Source organism: Lagopus leucura, unplaced genomic scaffold (genome assembly GCF_019238085.1).
Source record: "Lagopus leucura isolate 7727_CA_CO unplaced genomic scaffold, USGS_WTPT01 Super-Scaffold_100004, whole genome shotgun sequence".
Classification (NCBI taxonomy): domain Eukaryota; kingdom Metazoa; phylum Chordata; class Aves; order Galliformes; family Phasianidae; genus Lagopus; species Lagopus leucura.
The window spans coordinates 46,641,082-46,656,726 of record NW_024962264.1 but is presented as its reverse complement, the minus strand read 5'-3'; the positions used below and the strand labels follow the sequence as shown (position 1 = coordinate 46,656,726).

Here is a 15,645-nt window from a genome sequence, read left to right as displayed (position 1 = left end):
CATTTATTACATGCCAAGTTACAGTTCACTGCATTCCCATTTCAATTTGCACTCACAATACTATGGGAAACTGAAATGATATCATCAGAAACAAATGAAATACAAAGAAAAGTTTATCAACAGACAGAAGCAAGTGTATCTCTAAACTAAACAGCCATAACATTCAATAGCTTTAATACTCTATTACATTGTTTCATAGAAATTAGTGATGAAAGACTTCTTATCCATCCCTTGCCAATTTGGGATGTTTTCTGTTTTCCAGTTAAATCATTGGAGGCTGATTGGCAACTGACAACCAGATGAATAGAAAGAACTAACTGGATGTGCTGTGAAATTTGTATTTCCCTTGTAAAGTGCCAAGCTCTTTCAAATTCCCTTTGTTTAAAGGTGAATTAATGAAAGTCAGGAGCTCAAAAAAATTGGATCCTGTATTGTGTAGCAAGTAGATTGCCTTTCAAGTACACATTCAACATACTGCTACTGAAGCCACCTTCATCTTCACTACAGAGGAACGTGTTTAGTGTGCTGACAAAAAGCATCACGCTGCACTATTATATGCACTGGCATATTTCCACTGTACTGAACATTTTCTGCGAACGAGACAATAAGGAAACAATAAGTTATTGCATCAGCATTGTTAGTGTTTCTGCACTTCTACCCTCAGTCTAACAGTCAGAAGTTGCTGCTCAGAAAGGTCATACAACAAATGACATCTGCCAAACTCAACAGCAGACATTCAGACTCTCTCAACCACTTTCATATTTTGTTGGCTAAATAATGAAATAAAGCTTGCATTAAAATGGGATCTTCTCAGTAACACTTGCTTCCAGAATCACTGCAGATAATCTTGCATTCTATATTAAACTTTGGAACTGAACAGTGCAGCAACATTTCACATTTGTCATATCTCTTTATGTTTGTGTCAACTAGTATATGATAATACTCTAGTTCTTCTTCAAAAAAAATCAGGAGGGAGCACATTTAACAGAAATAATTTGTGTGCGTGAGTGTATGTGGGGAGGGTGTACTTCTACGTTTCATTTTCTATAATTAACCATTAATCATACATTTATCTCCAGTACCAAACATCATCTACAGCCAAATTTTAATCCCATTAATCCTCTTTAAAGATCTGTAAGGTCTTCAGTGTAATTCTGACTTTTAGTTAATGCATGTCTTAATTTTACAGGGATATTTGCAAGCTCACTTGAGACTGGTTTCTTTCTGAGAAAGGAGGAAAGATCACATTTTTCCACAAAAATAGAAATGAGATACTAAGTGCTGCAAGCCAGCAATAGTCAACACAGAGAAGTCAATCCAGAAAGACTACTGCTACCAAAATATTCCTATCGAAGCAAACAGAAACTCTCATCACAGACTGGAGAAACAATTCTATGTTTTTGAGGGGATATATCCCATCATGGAGGAAGATCTGCAATGCATAAGAATTATTACATTGTCCCTGTAAAAGGGCTTTTTCTTTAGAAATATACTTTTTTTTTTCCCTGATGGAATTGTATATATCAAGGAGGTAATTATACAGCAATCCAGAACACAGTATCAGTAAATCTGACTTGACTTGGCTCAGTGAGTAACATAAGCAGTAACAAGCAGAACATACAAAACTGTACTGTATGCAAAGCATACCAGGTCACATATTTTACCCTTAGGGATGGAGATTTAGCACACTGATTTTTAACACAAACACTATAGCACTGTCAAGAATTCTTCCTAATTCTGATGACACAAAGTCTGTTGAGCATAATTCCTTCTCTGCCCCTGAGTATGAATTAGACATGGAGAGGGAAATGGAGAGGATGTGAAAAGATTATCAGAATGGCCATAATCAATTATGCAACATTTGGCTTCCATGAAATTAGAGCAATGGCAAATAGGTAGGAATTTTTAAAGTTGTAGCCCTCTTGGAGAACTTTGAGGAACACACCACAGTGATATAACAGCAGATGGAGCATAGACATAAATGTAATCAAAGGCTGAAAACCAAAAGCCTACATCAGTAGTCAGGATAAGACAAGCTCAGAATTATCTCTGTGGGCTTTTTGGTGATAAAACCATTTGTTGCTCTCATCTCTGCACTTTGTGTAAATATGAATGAGATTAACTATGATATCATTCTTTTTAACATACTGCAGAGAGTAAATGGCTAGTTGAGAAATAGAAGTGCTTTAACTTTTATCAGCTATTTAAAAATCAAGAATTAATAAAAATTATCATCTTATAGATGAAATGGATGAGAATAACTAATCCCATTTTATTAAGGCTTTCTTTGCTAATCTGTAAGAGATGCTACAAAATTAATCACTATTGTCATTTAGAATTAAAATTTAAAGATTATGTAGAACTGTCCAGTTCAACGACTTAGTCTCTCATCTGTGTATTTTGTTAGACCCAGACAAAAACAGTTGTGTGTACAGATAAGTTAAATTTTAAGAGTTAATTTTTCAATTTTCTTGTCAAAATACTGATATCATTTCTATTGTTGATCACACGAGGGAGACTATATCAACATCTTGTTTCGAATTTTAAAAATATCTAATTTTAGTAATTTTGGATCAGATCTAAACTTTGACCATTCTCTGAAAAACATTAATGTCTGTTCAGTTTTTTTCTGAGTTTGTCTAGCCAGTAAAATTTATAGATAAAGATACCCAATCCAATAAACGAGATTAAACAGTGCAAAGGCAGTTGGAAAGAAGATTCGAGAATAGGAGTCAATTTTTGCAATACGAATGTGTATTCTTCCTTCTCTCCAAGATCCTGTGCGGCAGTCTTCAAAACAACAAAAGAAGCTAGCACAGTCTTTCCCTTCTAGGCACTCATATCCATAATCATCATCACGTTCAGGGAGATGATTAATGTTATTAATTGAAATTAGTGTTGATCCAGGTCGAACAGCAATTGCAGATGGTTTCTTAAGAAAAAAAAAAAAAAAGAAAAACGTGTTTTTGTTTTACCCTCAAATTAAATAATTCCATACAATTCCACAGCAAGGACCGATGTAAGCAGATTCTTCAGTACAATATACAGAAATTCAAATGTTAGAGGAAAACAACACAGGGAGTTTTGCAAATTATGAACTAGTCTATGCAATTAGCTCATGAGGGCAAAAGATCATGAATGCTTTTCACCTGCCATGGTGAAAACTGGGTTGTGCTGGGCATTGGGAATACTGGATAATTAGTTATACAGACAGGGTTAGATGATCCCATCTACATGACACAAAAGAACATTTTGAAGTAAGTCAAAGCTTGACAACTGGGTCATAAGCAAGCACTTAGGAAGGATATAATCATCACTACCAAGGAAATGATAGCTTTCCCATCATCTGGAATCTTTAGTATCGGATTGGATGTTTTTCTAGAAAATAAAATTTCTCTAAGGCAAGCTTGTGGTATTAGAACAAAATCTCTGGTGAAGTTTTAGAGTCTGATCCACAGCCTCTACACAGGTCTAACTCTCTGATGGTAAATCCCTAAACAATATGCCCAGCCCATACATAAATACATACAAGACCGTAGGAGAATGTCATGAAAGTCAGTAACACTGATTATTTCAGCTCTTAATTCTTGCTTCTACTTTCCACGTGTGTAACTCAACCCTCCTGAAGTTCAGTTCAAATTGATTGAAATAGGTGCTAACATTCATAAATAATTTTCACAGAAATATTTTGGGTGTGTTATTGCCTAGTACTTAAACTACTTCCTTTCACCTTTCGCATGACTTTTTGTCCTCACTTTTCCCGCACTATCACTGCCCATCTTTCCTCCTTTTATTATTTTTTTCCATGTGGATCTTCATACATCATCCTTGTTTTCTCAAGTATTCAAAAACACATTCTCTGTTTCCTTATTTATCCTTGTTTTAATTTATAAAGCCCAGAGCCTTTTTAGACTACTCTATTATCCTCTTGTACTCTCATTCTTTCAGTCCCTTTCTACCTTTGGCATCTTTTCTAAAATTTTCAGACTAAAGTATAGTAGTTACATTAATATTACTCCTACATTTTCTCCTCTCTTTTCTTGAATCTCCATATTTTGCCATATAATGAATAAAAACATTTAGCAGTGATGCAATCAGAGGAAGTAAGGAAGTGAGTTTACAGTGAAACAATTAACAACTCTGGCTACTGAAGTGTAGAAAAGAATTTCTCATATAATTATACATGATAGACAAAGCAAGAAAAATATATAAAAAGCAAGAAGCCACACCATTTCAATCCTTGTGATATTTTAGGGACCAATTGTCTCACTTCCAGGGAATTACTTTGATCAGTACGGAGATCTCTAGTAAAGGAATAACTTTATTCCTGTGGGGAAATTTTACCACCAAGTCTTGAGGAGATGGTGTTACAGGTGTGCAGTATCCACCATACTTTTTAATAGTCTAAATTCCTTTAACAAGTATTTTTACCAGAGAAAAATTCACACACTGCTGTTTCAACACTTTTTAGACATGATGACCTAGGGAGCTAATTATCGTCCTAAAGGGCCTCATTATTCTTTTCAGTCATGATAAAATACTGACAATACTAATAGCCGCTATATTTGAGACATTACAAGCAGGTCTTGTTTTTACAGAACACAAAATTTCAAATGAAATTTGTTTTGAACTTACAAACTCATTGCTTTTAAGTAGATATATAAGGAAAGATGCCTATTTGTTATTTCATCTTCTGCTTGATTATATACAGGCAACATTCATCCCTCACCCAGGAAAGTCAACTAATATGATTTAGCTATACAACATCTTGATGAAATGATCTGGAAAAAGGGCTTTACAGCATTGGTCCTTCCTCTTATTCTTTCCCGAAGAAGATTACGATCAAGCCTCTAGTTTTCTAATGAAAAACCTATTTAATGCCTTTTCCTAAATGCTTTAATAATGTAAATATGAATTTTAAATATTCATGCTGACAGATTCTTCAGAAATTCCAATATTCTTACTACATGAAGAGAAAATTCTTAAATGGAATACTTATTTCTAGGATTTGTGAGGATTCATACCATACAAATTTCAAATTGTAAAAGAAGAAGGATCATTTTACTAGAAAGAAACATTAGAGTAAATGAACAAAAAAGATTTTTCAAAAACATTAAACCCAGATAGAACGGCCTCTACTGGCACATGCTCCACAGACAGCTCAAGAAGCACCAAGAGCTTGGGAACAGCATGAAAAATTATTTTTAAAGACTCTCTAAATTAGGCTCATATATTTTAATTCACTTATGATCCAAAAATTTTGTTAGTTAACAGTCTTACAGAAAGTGAATATAAACTCTCAACCACTAAAGAACAAATTGCATGTTTTTGGTTCTTAATCATTTGACTAAACTTACTGATGGCTTAGGTTTTGCCTTCTTATCTTTTCCTTTGTCCACTTTTCTGTTGCTAGTAAAGTAATGCAAGGTGCCATATTCCATCAAGGCAGCAAACACAAAAATGAAACAAACAGAGACAAAAAGATCCATTGCTGTCACATAGGAGACTTTTGGAAGTGACTTCCTGGCAATTGTGCTCAATGTTGTCATGGTCAGCACCGTTGTAATACCTATTTAATAAAGTAAGAGAGACAGAAGGGAAAAAGGAGAGTATATTAGTAATTCAAACATATTGTCACACACACACAAAAATCCTCAAGTTAGTCAATAGCTAATTCATAAGGCATACAAGAACTGAGGCACAACAGAATTCACCTTAGATCACATCCAGACACCTGTGCTATTGCAAGAAGCCATCATAAAACAAATACAATAGACCAACTGGCACAAATAAACATATACATTTTATAAACAGATAAAAGACCTCTGGCTCTGAAAGTTTAAAATATATGAAAGCACACAAACAGAAAATGGTTTATTATGTCTCGATAATTTTAAAAACTAATTTTAAAAGTATTAGAAAATGGAATAAAGTTCTCAACTCTTTGCTTATGACACGTAGCAGGTCAAAGTAGATGAATTTAATGGCCTTTCTTGTATCATTCTCTAAATTACTAAACATATTTTCAATATTGTGCCTTAAGTAATAGAAAACATTTTCCTGAATTCACAGAAGGGAGAAAACCTTCCAATTATCACAACTTCTACCTTAACTTAGTGTTGGCTTTCTTCTCTTAACCTCTCAGTCTTTCCCCCAGCCTGTAAAATCACATCTTTTTGACCGGTAAATTCTTTTTTTCTGCACTAGAAAATCTGTGTGTGAGAATAGTTACCCTATAATCTGTCAAACATCGACTTTTGAGCGTTTATACATAAAGAAATCAGAAAACTATCACTACTAATCTGAGAGTTGTTAGTGTGCATCCTATGCCCTTCACACATCTCTATCTGACACTTCTCCAAGGCAACACATGATTCCCAAGTGATCAAACATAGGAGGCCAGAGCCACACTAATCAGGTCAGCCAAGTTTGACACTAACACCGAATTATAATCACAGAAGAACTTGCAACTTAGACTTTTACAAGTTACGTGCCTAACTCCTTGAAGTTCAACTTCAGTTGCAAATATTCTTTCTTGTCCCCAAAAGAGCAAATTAATTTACTTCATTATTAAAAAAAAAAAGGTACAAACAAAAATCACACTCAAATTTTAAAACAATGGGAACAGAACAAAAACAATACACATCTTCACAGTTTTCCCCTGTGTAGTAGTAACATCCTAAGTTCCATAACGTTAAGTGAAGTTAAGTCATACTTGACAGACTAAACATTGCCATATTACCATCCCTGGAGATGACAGAAATATCACATAGAAGAAAAAAAAATATATATTTACGTAATAGTGAATCCACAAGGTTTGGATCACAGAATCCTTAAAGTTGGAAGGGATCTTTAAAAGTCATCTAGTCCAACACCCCTGCAAGGAACAGGGACATCCACAGCTAGATCCAGTTGCCCAGATCCCTGTCCAGCCTGGCCTTGAAATTCTCCAGGGATGAGGCATCCACCATATCTCTGGGCAACCTATTCCAGTGCCTCACCACTCCCACTGTAAAACTTACCTAAACCTACCCTCTTTAAGCATGAAAATTTTCCCCTTGTCTTATATCACCCCAGAAGCCTAAGATTTCCAGGTTTCTGTTATAAACGCTCCCTCCCTTAAATTCTGTTGTGACACCACAGCATGATTCTCCTACTCTTAACCTTGTAACTCAATAGAAAGGACGACCAATGGTCACAATCGTTTAATTCAATTAATCCAGTGCTCACTGCAGATTTGTATTGCTGTTCTGGAACCCTCAAGGGTGACAACAAGCATCCTTACCCAGAGATGTCCTTGCAGGAACTGCATCCTTGTTGATCCAAAATGACACCCATGAAAGAACAACTGTGAGTATACAAGGAATGTACGTCTGGATAGTAAAATATCCCATACGTCTGCTGAGATCAAAGAAGATTGTCATAATAATATAATCACCTATGAATTAAGAAAATAATAACAATCTTGGATTATATCTGTTGTTTTTGTTTCACATAGATAATACATGCCAAAAAGCTTAACACTTTTCCTTACCAGACAGGGTATGAGAAATCTCAGTTGTATTTCGCAGCCCTACAAATGCAAATTGGTACAATCTCCAGTATTTCGGATCTGCCACTTCAACAGAGGTTTTCTTCCATTTGTATTCAATTTCATTTCTGGGATATCCATCTAGAATAAAACAACAAATCAAGACTCCAGCCACAGCAAATTTCAAAGCGTGTATTGCGATCTCTGAAGTTGTTTGGAAGTGAAACAAAGGCTGTATATAAAGGGAATCGCAGAGCAAGAAAATCTATAATCCACTGTATCCACCTAAAATTTAATAACAAAATAACTAGCCTCAATTTTAAGACTAACTGTTAAGATCAGCCTAAAATTTTGTAAATACAATTGCTTAGGAAATATCTACACAATATTGTGGAATTAAGAATGAAAAAATGACTCAGAGTCACCACTATGCATTAATGCATGAATGCAATATACTTTAGCTTTAAAAGAACACAGAGCTTAAAAGTACATGTACTTCCGAGTACACAGTATGGTGAAATTCCTATTCCTTGGTATGGATTTTTGTGACCTGTTCAGTAATCCCCCTGGAATTACAGCTTTCTTGATTTTCGTGTGTCTCATATATTGACCCACATTACCTAGCACAAAAGCAGGAATGAAATCAAGTAAGGCTCACTTGTATTTAATTGAAAGACCTACGAAAGTTCATTTAGCATTCAGGAAGGAAGCACTAAATAAAACATTCATTTAAGAAGATTCACTAAAGTTTGATTTCATTGCCTTTTAGGTTTCACATTTAAGAATAAATTGTTTAGCTATGTTCAGTTGGTTCGGGATTCTTTTGCTAGCAAAAACATAATACTCTTAGAACAGTATTTTATTTTTAATATATTAAAAAAAATAAGCCTGAAAGTTATGTTTCTTGCTTGCAAAAATACATCCCACTGAAAGGAGAAGGCATGTTTATACTGATTAAGCATTTACAAGAACAAGTTGAAGAAGGCAGATCTTAATTTTCCTCTTAGTATGACACATGGAACCAATTCAAACTTGGCAAGTCTGACAGGCATAAAAAATAAAGTTCTTCCAAGGCAATAGATTCCTATTAACTGGAATGAGGGTTGCATCACGCCCCTTAGCAATACAATTGTTTTTAAAGTTGCAACTAAATGAAATGCATGTAATTCAACTCATTCATTATTGCATTTAATTATGCAATAAATAATGCAATAAATCAAAGCAAAAAACAAATAGATTTTTTCAAGGCTTCAAAAAGTAATTACTTGCTTTCTTGCTGCTGGATTTTAAGGAAATTTAAAGCCTGGTTGTAAAGAGAAAAGAAAACAAAGTGTTGTACCACTTACAGCTTGAAAATTCCAGTGGACAGGAGTGTTCATCCATAGGAAAGTTGTGAAGCTGAAGATAACACTCAGCATTAATTGTCAGTCTAATTAGAAAATAAGAACAAAAGAAAGATTAGATTCATGCAGCTAGACACTTCAGACTAGATAATAAACATATGCATAGAAATCAGTTTTGCCAATTATGGATGTTAAGCATATCCAATTGTGTATCTGCAAAAGGCATCCACCATCATCTCCAAAGAACAAAATTATCAAATGCAATCTGATGACTTGTGTCATTTCAATTGCCATATCTAGTCATTTAAAAAATGCCAATTGATTTGGTAATCTCTTAATTTTCTACCAGAAAGAGTAAAAGGAAGGGAGACGAACACAGCAATAAAATATAGTTTTTTAAAGAATGTTTTGGAAAGTCTTATGGCATTTGACATCTTTATATCTGATGGTTATATACACACATATAAATATATATGCATCCACATATATACATAAGTGGGAACATAAGGCCTCCTCTATATTTGTGTAAGAAGAACAGTGAAGAACAATCTTCACATTTCTGCTTATTCAATGTCTAATGTCACACAGATTTTTCAAGTAGGTAACATATATTTTAGACACAGTCTAGAACTACTCTAGCATTTAAACAACAGAAAAAAAAATCAGTGGCAGCTTTTGAAAATACTGTCACAGACTTCTAGTTTCTAAACAAGGTGGATTTTAAGGAAAACTAGTTCTTGCCATACACTGGAAAAGAAAAAAAGCCCCATTTCCAAGTAAGACGCTTGCATCCCTTTGGGGGTGCCCTTCAAATTTTCCAACTGTGATATATACATATATTGTCTTAGTTTTCCATTTTCAATCTCTGGATGGTCAAACCCTTAAAGAAAAAGAAAACAAAGCCTAGCTTTTATTGTAAGTGGTACAACCAGATTTGGAATACCTCCAATGAGTGCAATAGAAAAATCAAGGTCTAACCTCACAGTAGACTCAGTAGGCCTACTGAGCTTACTGAACCTACTGAGCAGCTGAACATTAAAGAATCACGATGTCTTCTCCCTCAAGTAACAATGGGGAAAGAGTGGTAGTACAGAGGAACCAAAGAACTTGGAGTGCTGTCAAATCCAGTTATTGTTTCTTCCGTCACCAACATATGAACTCAACGTTATTCCAACATGAACTCTCAATGTTATTCCACCTTAGGCTGAATTCAGAACGTATCTTCATCTATACAGATGTTTGCATGTTGCAGTGTCAGGTGAATATCCAGTTTTGCTGTTTCATTTCCAGCTCACTGCAATTCAAAGCTCAAACTTCAGCACAATAATTCTAAGTTATTCCGTTGAGAGAGCATCACACTGCTCATACAATGCTACTAGTCTGTAGGTAAAAGCAGTGTAAGTAACTAAGTGTAAGTAATTAAAAAGTTGCTACTGTTTGATTTTTGAAAAGGTCAGATATATGTCATCTTTTGCAAATGCTACTTGTCTATCAGCTTCTAATTTATTTCAAGATTTTTTAGATGTGCTTAATGAGAAAAATTGAAAGATTATCTTAAAATGCTTTCTGTAGACCACAGCTATTTAAGAACTGTTTAAGTGACTCAGAGATCAGTGCAGATAGCCTAGATGGTATATTTAAAATTAAACCAAGCATCCATCATTTGCCAAGCAGAATTACTACCAACATGTCTGCTCATGCCTAATTTGGAGGAACAGATTTGTAGATTTTAATAATTTGTAAGAGTAAACATGGGAAGTAGTATATGCAGAACTTGGACCTTAGCTTTAATCAAGCTCTTTTAATATTTGTATAGCTTGAAGCATTCATTTTTACTTAAAAAATATAATTTTGTGAAAATTAGATAATTAACTGCTTAAAATAGAAAGTCTGTGAAACAATTTATGACTCTGGTTTATGATATCTTAGTTACAGTATACAACTCTGTTGGTATTTTTTTCCTTAAACCTTGTTTATACCTAAAAAGCAACTAAAATTTGCTACCCTTTTCAACTGTGTTTAACCAGTATTCTGGGCAATATATTTCAATAATATTTATTTAATATTTTTGGTTATCAAATAATTTTTTTCCATCTTAGCAAACTCTCTGCAAACTCCTGTGGTCAACAACAAAGGAAATTTCAGGTACTTGATTCATATTTATTTTTGTGTTCTTATACATGTTAGTTCTATCTTTTCTACTTAGTTAATAAGGACCCACCTTAGAGTGTATAATACTCTTCCATCACTCCAGATTCTAAGTAAGCGATTTGGAGTTGTAATCCAGTGGGCATCAGATTTCCTTGAGTTCCGGAAGAAAGTGTCTGGAATCCAAATTTTTCCAACCATATTGCTATTAAGCATAAGGACTTTCATTGAGCTGTTAAATTTCAGACGACTGTCATACCAAGTCTGGGCAAATATGATATCTATGGTGTATTCCTAAAAACAGAGAAACGATATCTATGTACATATTTATCAAAGCCTGCAAAGCCAAGAATTTTCAACTGAGTTATAAATCAAAGGCTATCTCTTCTATTCTCTTTATTATTATTTATATTGCATTCAGCAGCCTGTAGCAGACTAAGGAAAGGCACATATAGCCTTCTGCCTCTATCTCCACTCTCCTGAGACACTCCATTTAGTCAAAGAAGAGGAGACCTGATAGGATCTTGTACCTTGGCAGCCCTCACACAATATAATCAGACTGAGGGAAATAGACACAGATTTAAGGACAACCTTTCTTCTTCTGAGCTAGGCCAAGTTTCTAGAGACATAGATTTATATCTCTTCAAAAGCAAATAAAATTTATTTCTTATATTTTCCCCCTTGAATTTCACAGCATGCATCTGTAGATCCTTCAAGAAAGATATAATCATTTTCAACATTTCCCATCTGTATTTTGACAAAAATGAAACACACCCACTGACTAAATTTCAGACTTTGAAAAATTCATGCATATGCAAGAAGTAAATATCACCGCTTGTAGAAATAACTTGACCATCAACCTCATATATTCACCTGCATGCACACAAAAGTATACACAGTCAGAAAGAAAGTCTCCCTAATTCAATTTCACTTCACTTATTAGAGGCTGAAAAAAAATATTTTCTGATACAAAGTCAAATTTCTCAGTATATTTTATGGTCAAAATAGTGGCAAATCAAAGATTTTAATGAGACACTTAAAGACAAGGGAGTTAAACACTGAAAAACAATATTTCATTGCATCTGCAAAGAATCTAACATTTGTTGCTCAGTATAGGAGCAAAATAAAGGAGCAAAGCAGCAGACTAAACTCCGTAGCATTTGTCTCAGCTCCAGATCATGACTGATGTTAAGAGCAACAGCTGCTCTGCATGGTGACAGACCTCTCCTACTCGGCTGTTGCATGAAACCTCCTATGAGCAACTCAGTATCTCCTCTGAGAGCTCAATCCACAGGGGAAAAAAAAATCACTGAAGGCCAGACTTACACACCTCCTATTGATTGCTCCCTGTCACCTGTGAGGGGAGAAGAGAGAAGGAGGAAGTGCTGGTGTGAGCCAAAGGATGCATTACTAGTTGATGTGGACAATGAAAATGCACACTGCAGATAGCCAATTCTGACTTTTAGTGCAATTAATGTAGATGCAATGAAATTAGAATGCAATGAAAGTAAAACGGTTTGCTGATTGAATTAGTGCTTTTTGCTCATTTTATTTTTAAATAGCCATAGTATCCTGCTATATGAGTTATAGATTCCTTTCTCATTTCTGCAAATATTAGCAGCTGTCTGCCAGGTGAAATTTGTGAAATTTCCATCCTTCAGAAGTGCAAAGGCAGATAGACCAGGACTGCTTAAATCTCTCTCCATTTTCTCACTTCTCTGGGTGTGGAAAGAAAAGATATGGAATATAATCGATAAGCAAGGGTAAGGCTTGCCTCTGCTCTCTCTTCCACACAAACTATCGTAACTCAGTGACTTGCAAAGAAAAAATAATGGGTGTATAAGGCAAACAGCAATAGGACAAGGGAACAAAAGGACTAATCAAAAATGCATCCTGGAGATGACTTCACTCTAAAACTTTGCTTATTCCTTGACAGACTTTGTCATCAAGAGAAGTTTCTGCAGGTCAAAACAAGTCCTTGATTATTTTATTTGTATAAAAATATCTTCAAGACACCTGTGAAAATCCACAGCCTGTTCATCCTCAACATCCTGCTTTCTGTGTTCATCTGCAGGTTACAACTGGAAAGGAAATTTGCCTCAGTTTTTGTAAATGAATACATAATACAGTGTGCTAAAGAAGTGCTTTCATAGACTTAAATGAAGCAACATGAACAAAGATTTACTTGTTGCCTTAACAATAAAAAATAGGAAAAAAAAATGTCAGTGAGTGAAATCAACAGAAACAACCAAATGTATGATAACAGCAGGCTGTTTGAAGGTACCACTCTAAGCAGCCAATTCACAGTGGCACCACATTGTCTGAGAAAAAGAAATATATCAAAGTGCCATTGTAGTCAAATACACCCAGGGCAAGAAAACTCAGGCTGCCACAGAATACCAACAACCCTATTAAATTAAGATAAAAATGGAAGAAGAGCTTGATAATTTTGAATGAGCAAAGCAAAGGAACAGCCCCAGGTGCTTGGATTCTCTTTCCTTTCACTATTAAATGTGCAAGTTTTTATCAGAACCATGTATTAAAAAGAGTTGTTTAAACAACATTTTATAGGAAAAAAAAAAAAGCACAAAGAAAGCAGGAAATGTTAAAATCCTTCATTAACCATTTTTCTATGCTCAAAAAAAAAAAATAAATCTGATATATAATAATTCAACATCATAATATTAATAACTAGTCATTTCCAATGCTGAATGCATAAGAATAGGTCCAATTTCTAGCCTCTTATCAGCAGAGAGTGGTCTTCCATTTCTAAGTTGAAAAAGCACGTAGACCCTCTTCCCTCAGAGTTCACCCACTCAAAGGCATAAACCTACTCATTCATGTCACCTGGAAGACTCACAACTTGTGGCTCTCTGATTTCACTCAAGAGCAATTATTCTATTTATAATATCTACATTGCTGGACATAACTCTACTTTTTCAGCATACCTGCTTTTCCTATGCCTTGCTGAGACCTTGCTGTCTTTGGGGATCCCTAGTACATCCTTTAGGCAGTATATGTCCTTTGCCTAACTATCTCACACTCTTAGCTCATTTTATCTACACTATCATTCACTCAAGTGAACTTGAGCATAAACATCAAGCATATGCATGTTGTTATCCCATGTAGACATTCAAGACATGAAGATGGGACACATGCTCTTTTCACAACAAAAGCTCCTTCACAAAGAGGACAGGTGTTATGGGTCCAAACAGACCTTGTACAGCCTTCAAGCACAAGTACACATTACAGGATGATTCAGAAAATGAGGCTTAAGTAAGTCTGTCAGCATGCAGCCGTGGCAGTGTAGATACCTGAGAGCAAAAATCTGAAAAGGGAATAAAGCTGTATACTTTCTGAAGATCAAATTTTGAAATGGACCCAAAGCTTCAAGGTTTCATGGATTTATACAATAAATTTCCTTAAATCTGCAGCTCCTAAAACACAATTCATATTTTCTAATGAGAAGGGAATATGGGCCCTGAAAATTTGTTGAAAATGTGGTAGAAAAATGAAAAATGACTACACTAAGGAAGTATTTTATCTCCAAAACTAGATGAACAAAAGCATTATCTTTGTTTATATGCCATATTAATAAGAACAACAGCACATCAGAAAATACAATTTTCTTCTTCTTTCTTTCTGAGCAACTGTTTTGCTTTTCTCATTTTCTTAGAAAAATTAAAATTTAACACTTACCACTACTTTTATTAGTCTTATAAAGCTCACCATTCAATGACATTCTGTAATCATAAAAATTGGTTTACTAATCTCTCTTTTAAATGAAACTAATGATAAAACATCCAAGCAGAATAAAATGAAATCAATCTATGGGCACATTAGTCACAGCCAGAGCAAAATGTATGCTTATTCATATTCAGCCTCACGAGGTTCAATAAACATTACACATGTTAGCTCATATTTGGCATCTGATTTGATCACTGAAGTCTTTTCCACAGCTGGCATAAAGAGCCCACCTGCCTAATTATTTCCAGATAAATGCAATCCTCCTTCATCTCTGTCCTCTCTAAAAGTTAATAACAAACTCCAAGGCTGGGAATACAGTGACTAATCAGAGAATGCCATTAAGGGAACAGGCAGTGAACAGTCAGTGAATATTGACAAGCAGGTGTATAGTCTGAGAGAAAGAGTTAGAAAGGAAAAGCAATTATATCAAATAGAGCAGGAACAGTTACTGTATGGAATACACCAAATTTCAACTTAATTTCTTGAAAGGATGAGTACAGTAACAGTAACAGTCAAATATTAGATAGGCCACTAGATTTTTGTTTTATTGGAAAGCTGTGAAAGAAAGGGAGGCAGCCATCATTCTATAAGGTTACATCTCAGCACACCTACAATACTCCAGCTCCAACATAAAATCAAAAGGATGGAAGAATTGCACAAAATAGAAAACCATTTATCTTGGATATTTTGTCTAGCATTCCCACAGCTGATTTGATATTTCACAGCAGAACCGTGGAGAAGTGAGTAGGCTAGTTGTTGCCTGGTTCTTGTTAACTGCGATACATTTGTACAACAGGAAAAAGTGGCCCAGTTTTCTCAGGCTAAACACAAATGCAATGAGTTTCTCCAACACCAAAATCAGAGTTGAAATACTAC

The 15,645-nt window shown here is 34.9% G+C and overlaps 1 protein-coding gene across 1 annotated transcript in view; it reads right to left on the bottom strand.

Annotated features, from left to right (window-relative positions):
- Positions 1 to 2,653: 2,653 nt before the first annotated feature.
- The window catches only part of GABRG1 (gamma-aminobutyric acid type A receptor subunit gamma1), a 45,185-nt gene continuing 32,193 nt past the window's right edge, over positions 2,654 to 15,645 (bottom strand). The window contains exons 4-9 of the mRNA XM_042871687.1: positions 11,096 to 11,316; positions 8,878 to 8,960; positions 7,535 to 7,672; positions 7,286 to 7,438; positions 5,358 to 5,569; positions 2,654 to 2,932 (exon numbers count right to left, since the gene is read on the bottom strand). Coding sequence (XP_042727621.1) covers positions 2,654 to 2,932; positions 5,358 to 5,569; positions 7,286 to 7,438; positions 7,535 to 7,672; positions 8,878 to 8,960; positions 11,096 to 11,316 — 1,086 coding nt within the window. The remainder of the gene's footprint in view (positions 2,933 to 5,357; positions 5,570 to 7,285; positions 7,439 to 7,534; positions 7,673 to 8,877; positions 8,961 to 11,095; positions 11,317 to 15,645) is intronic.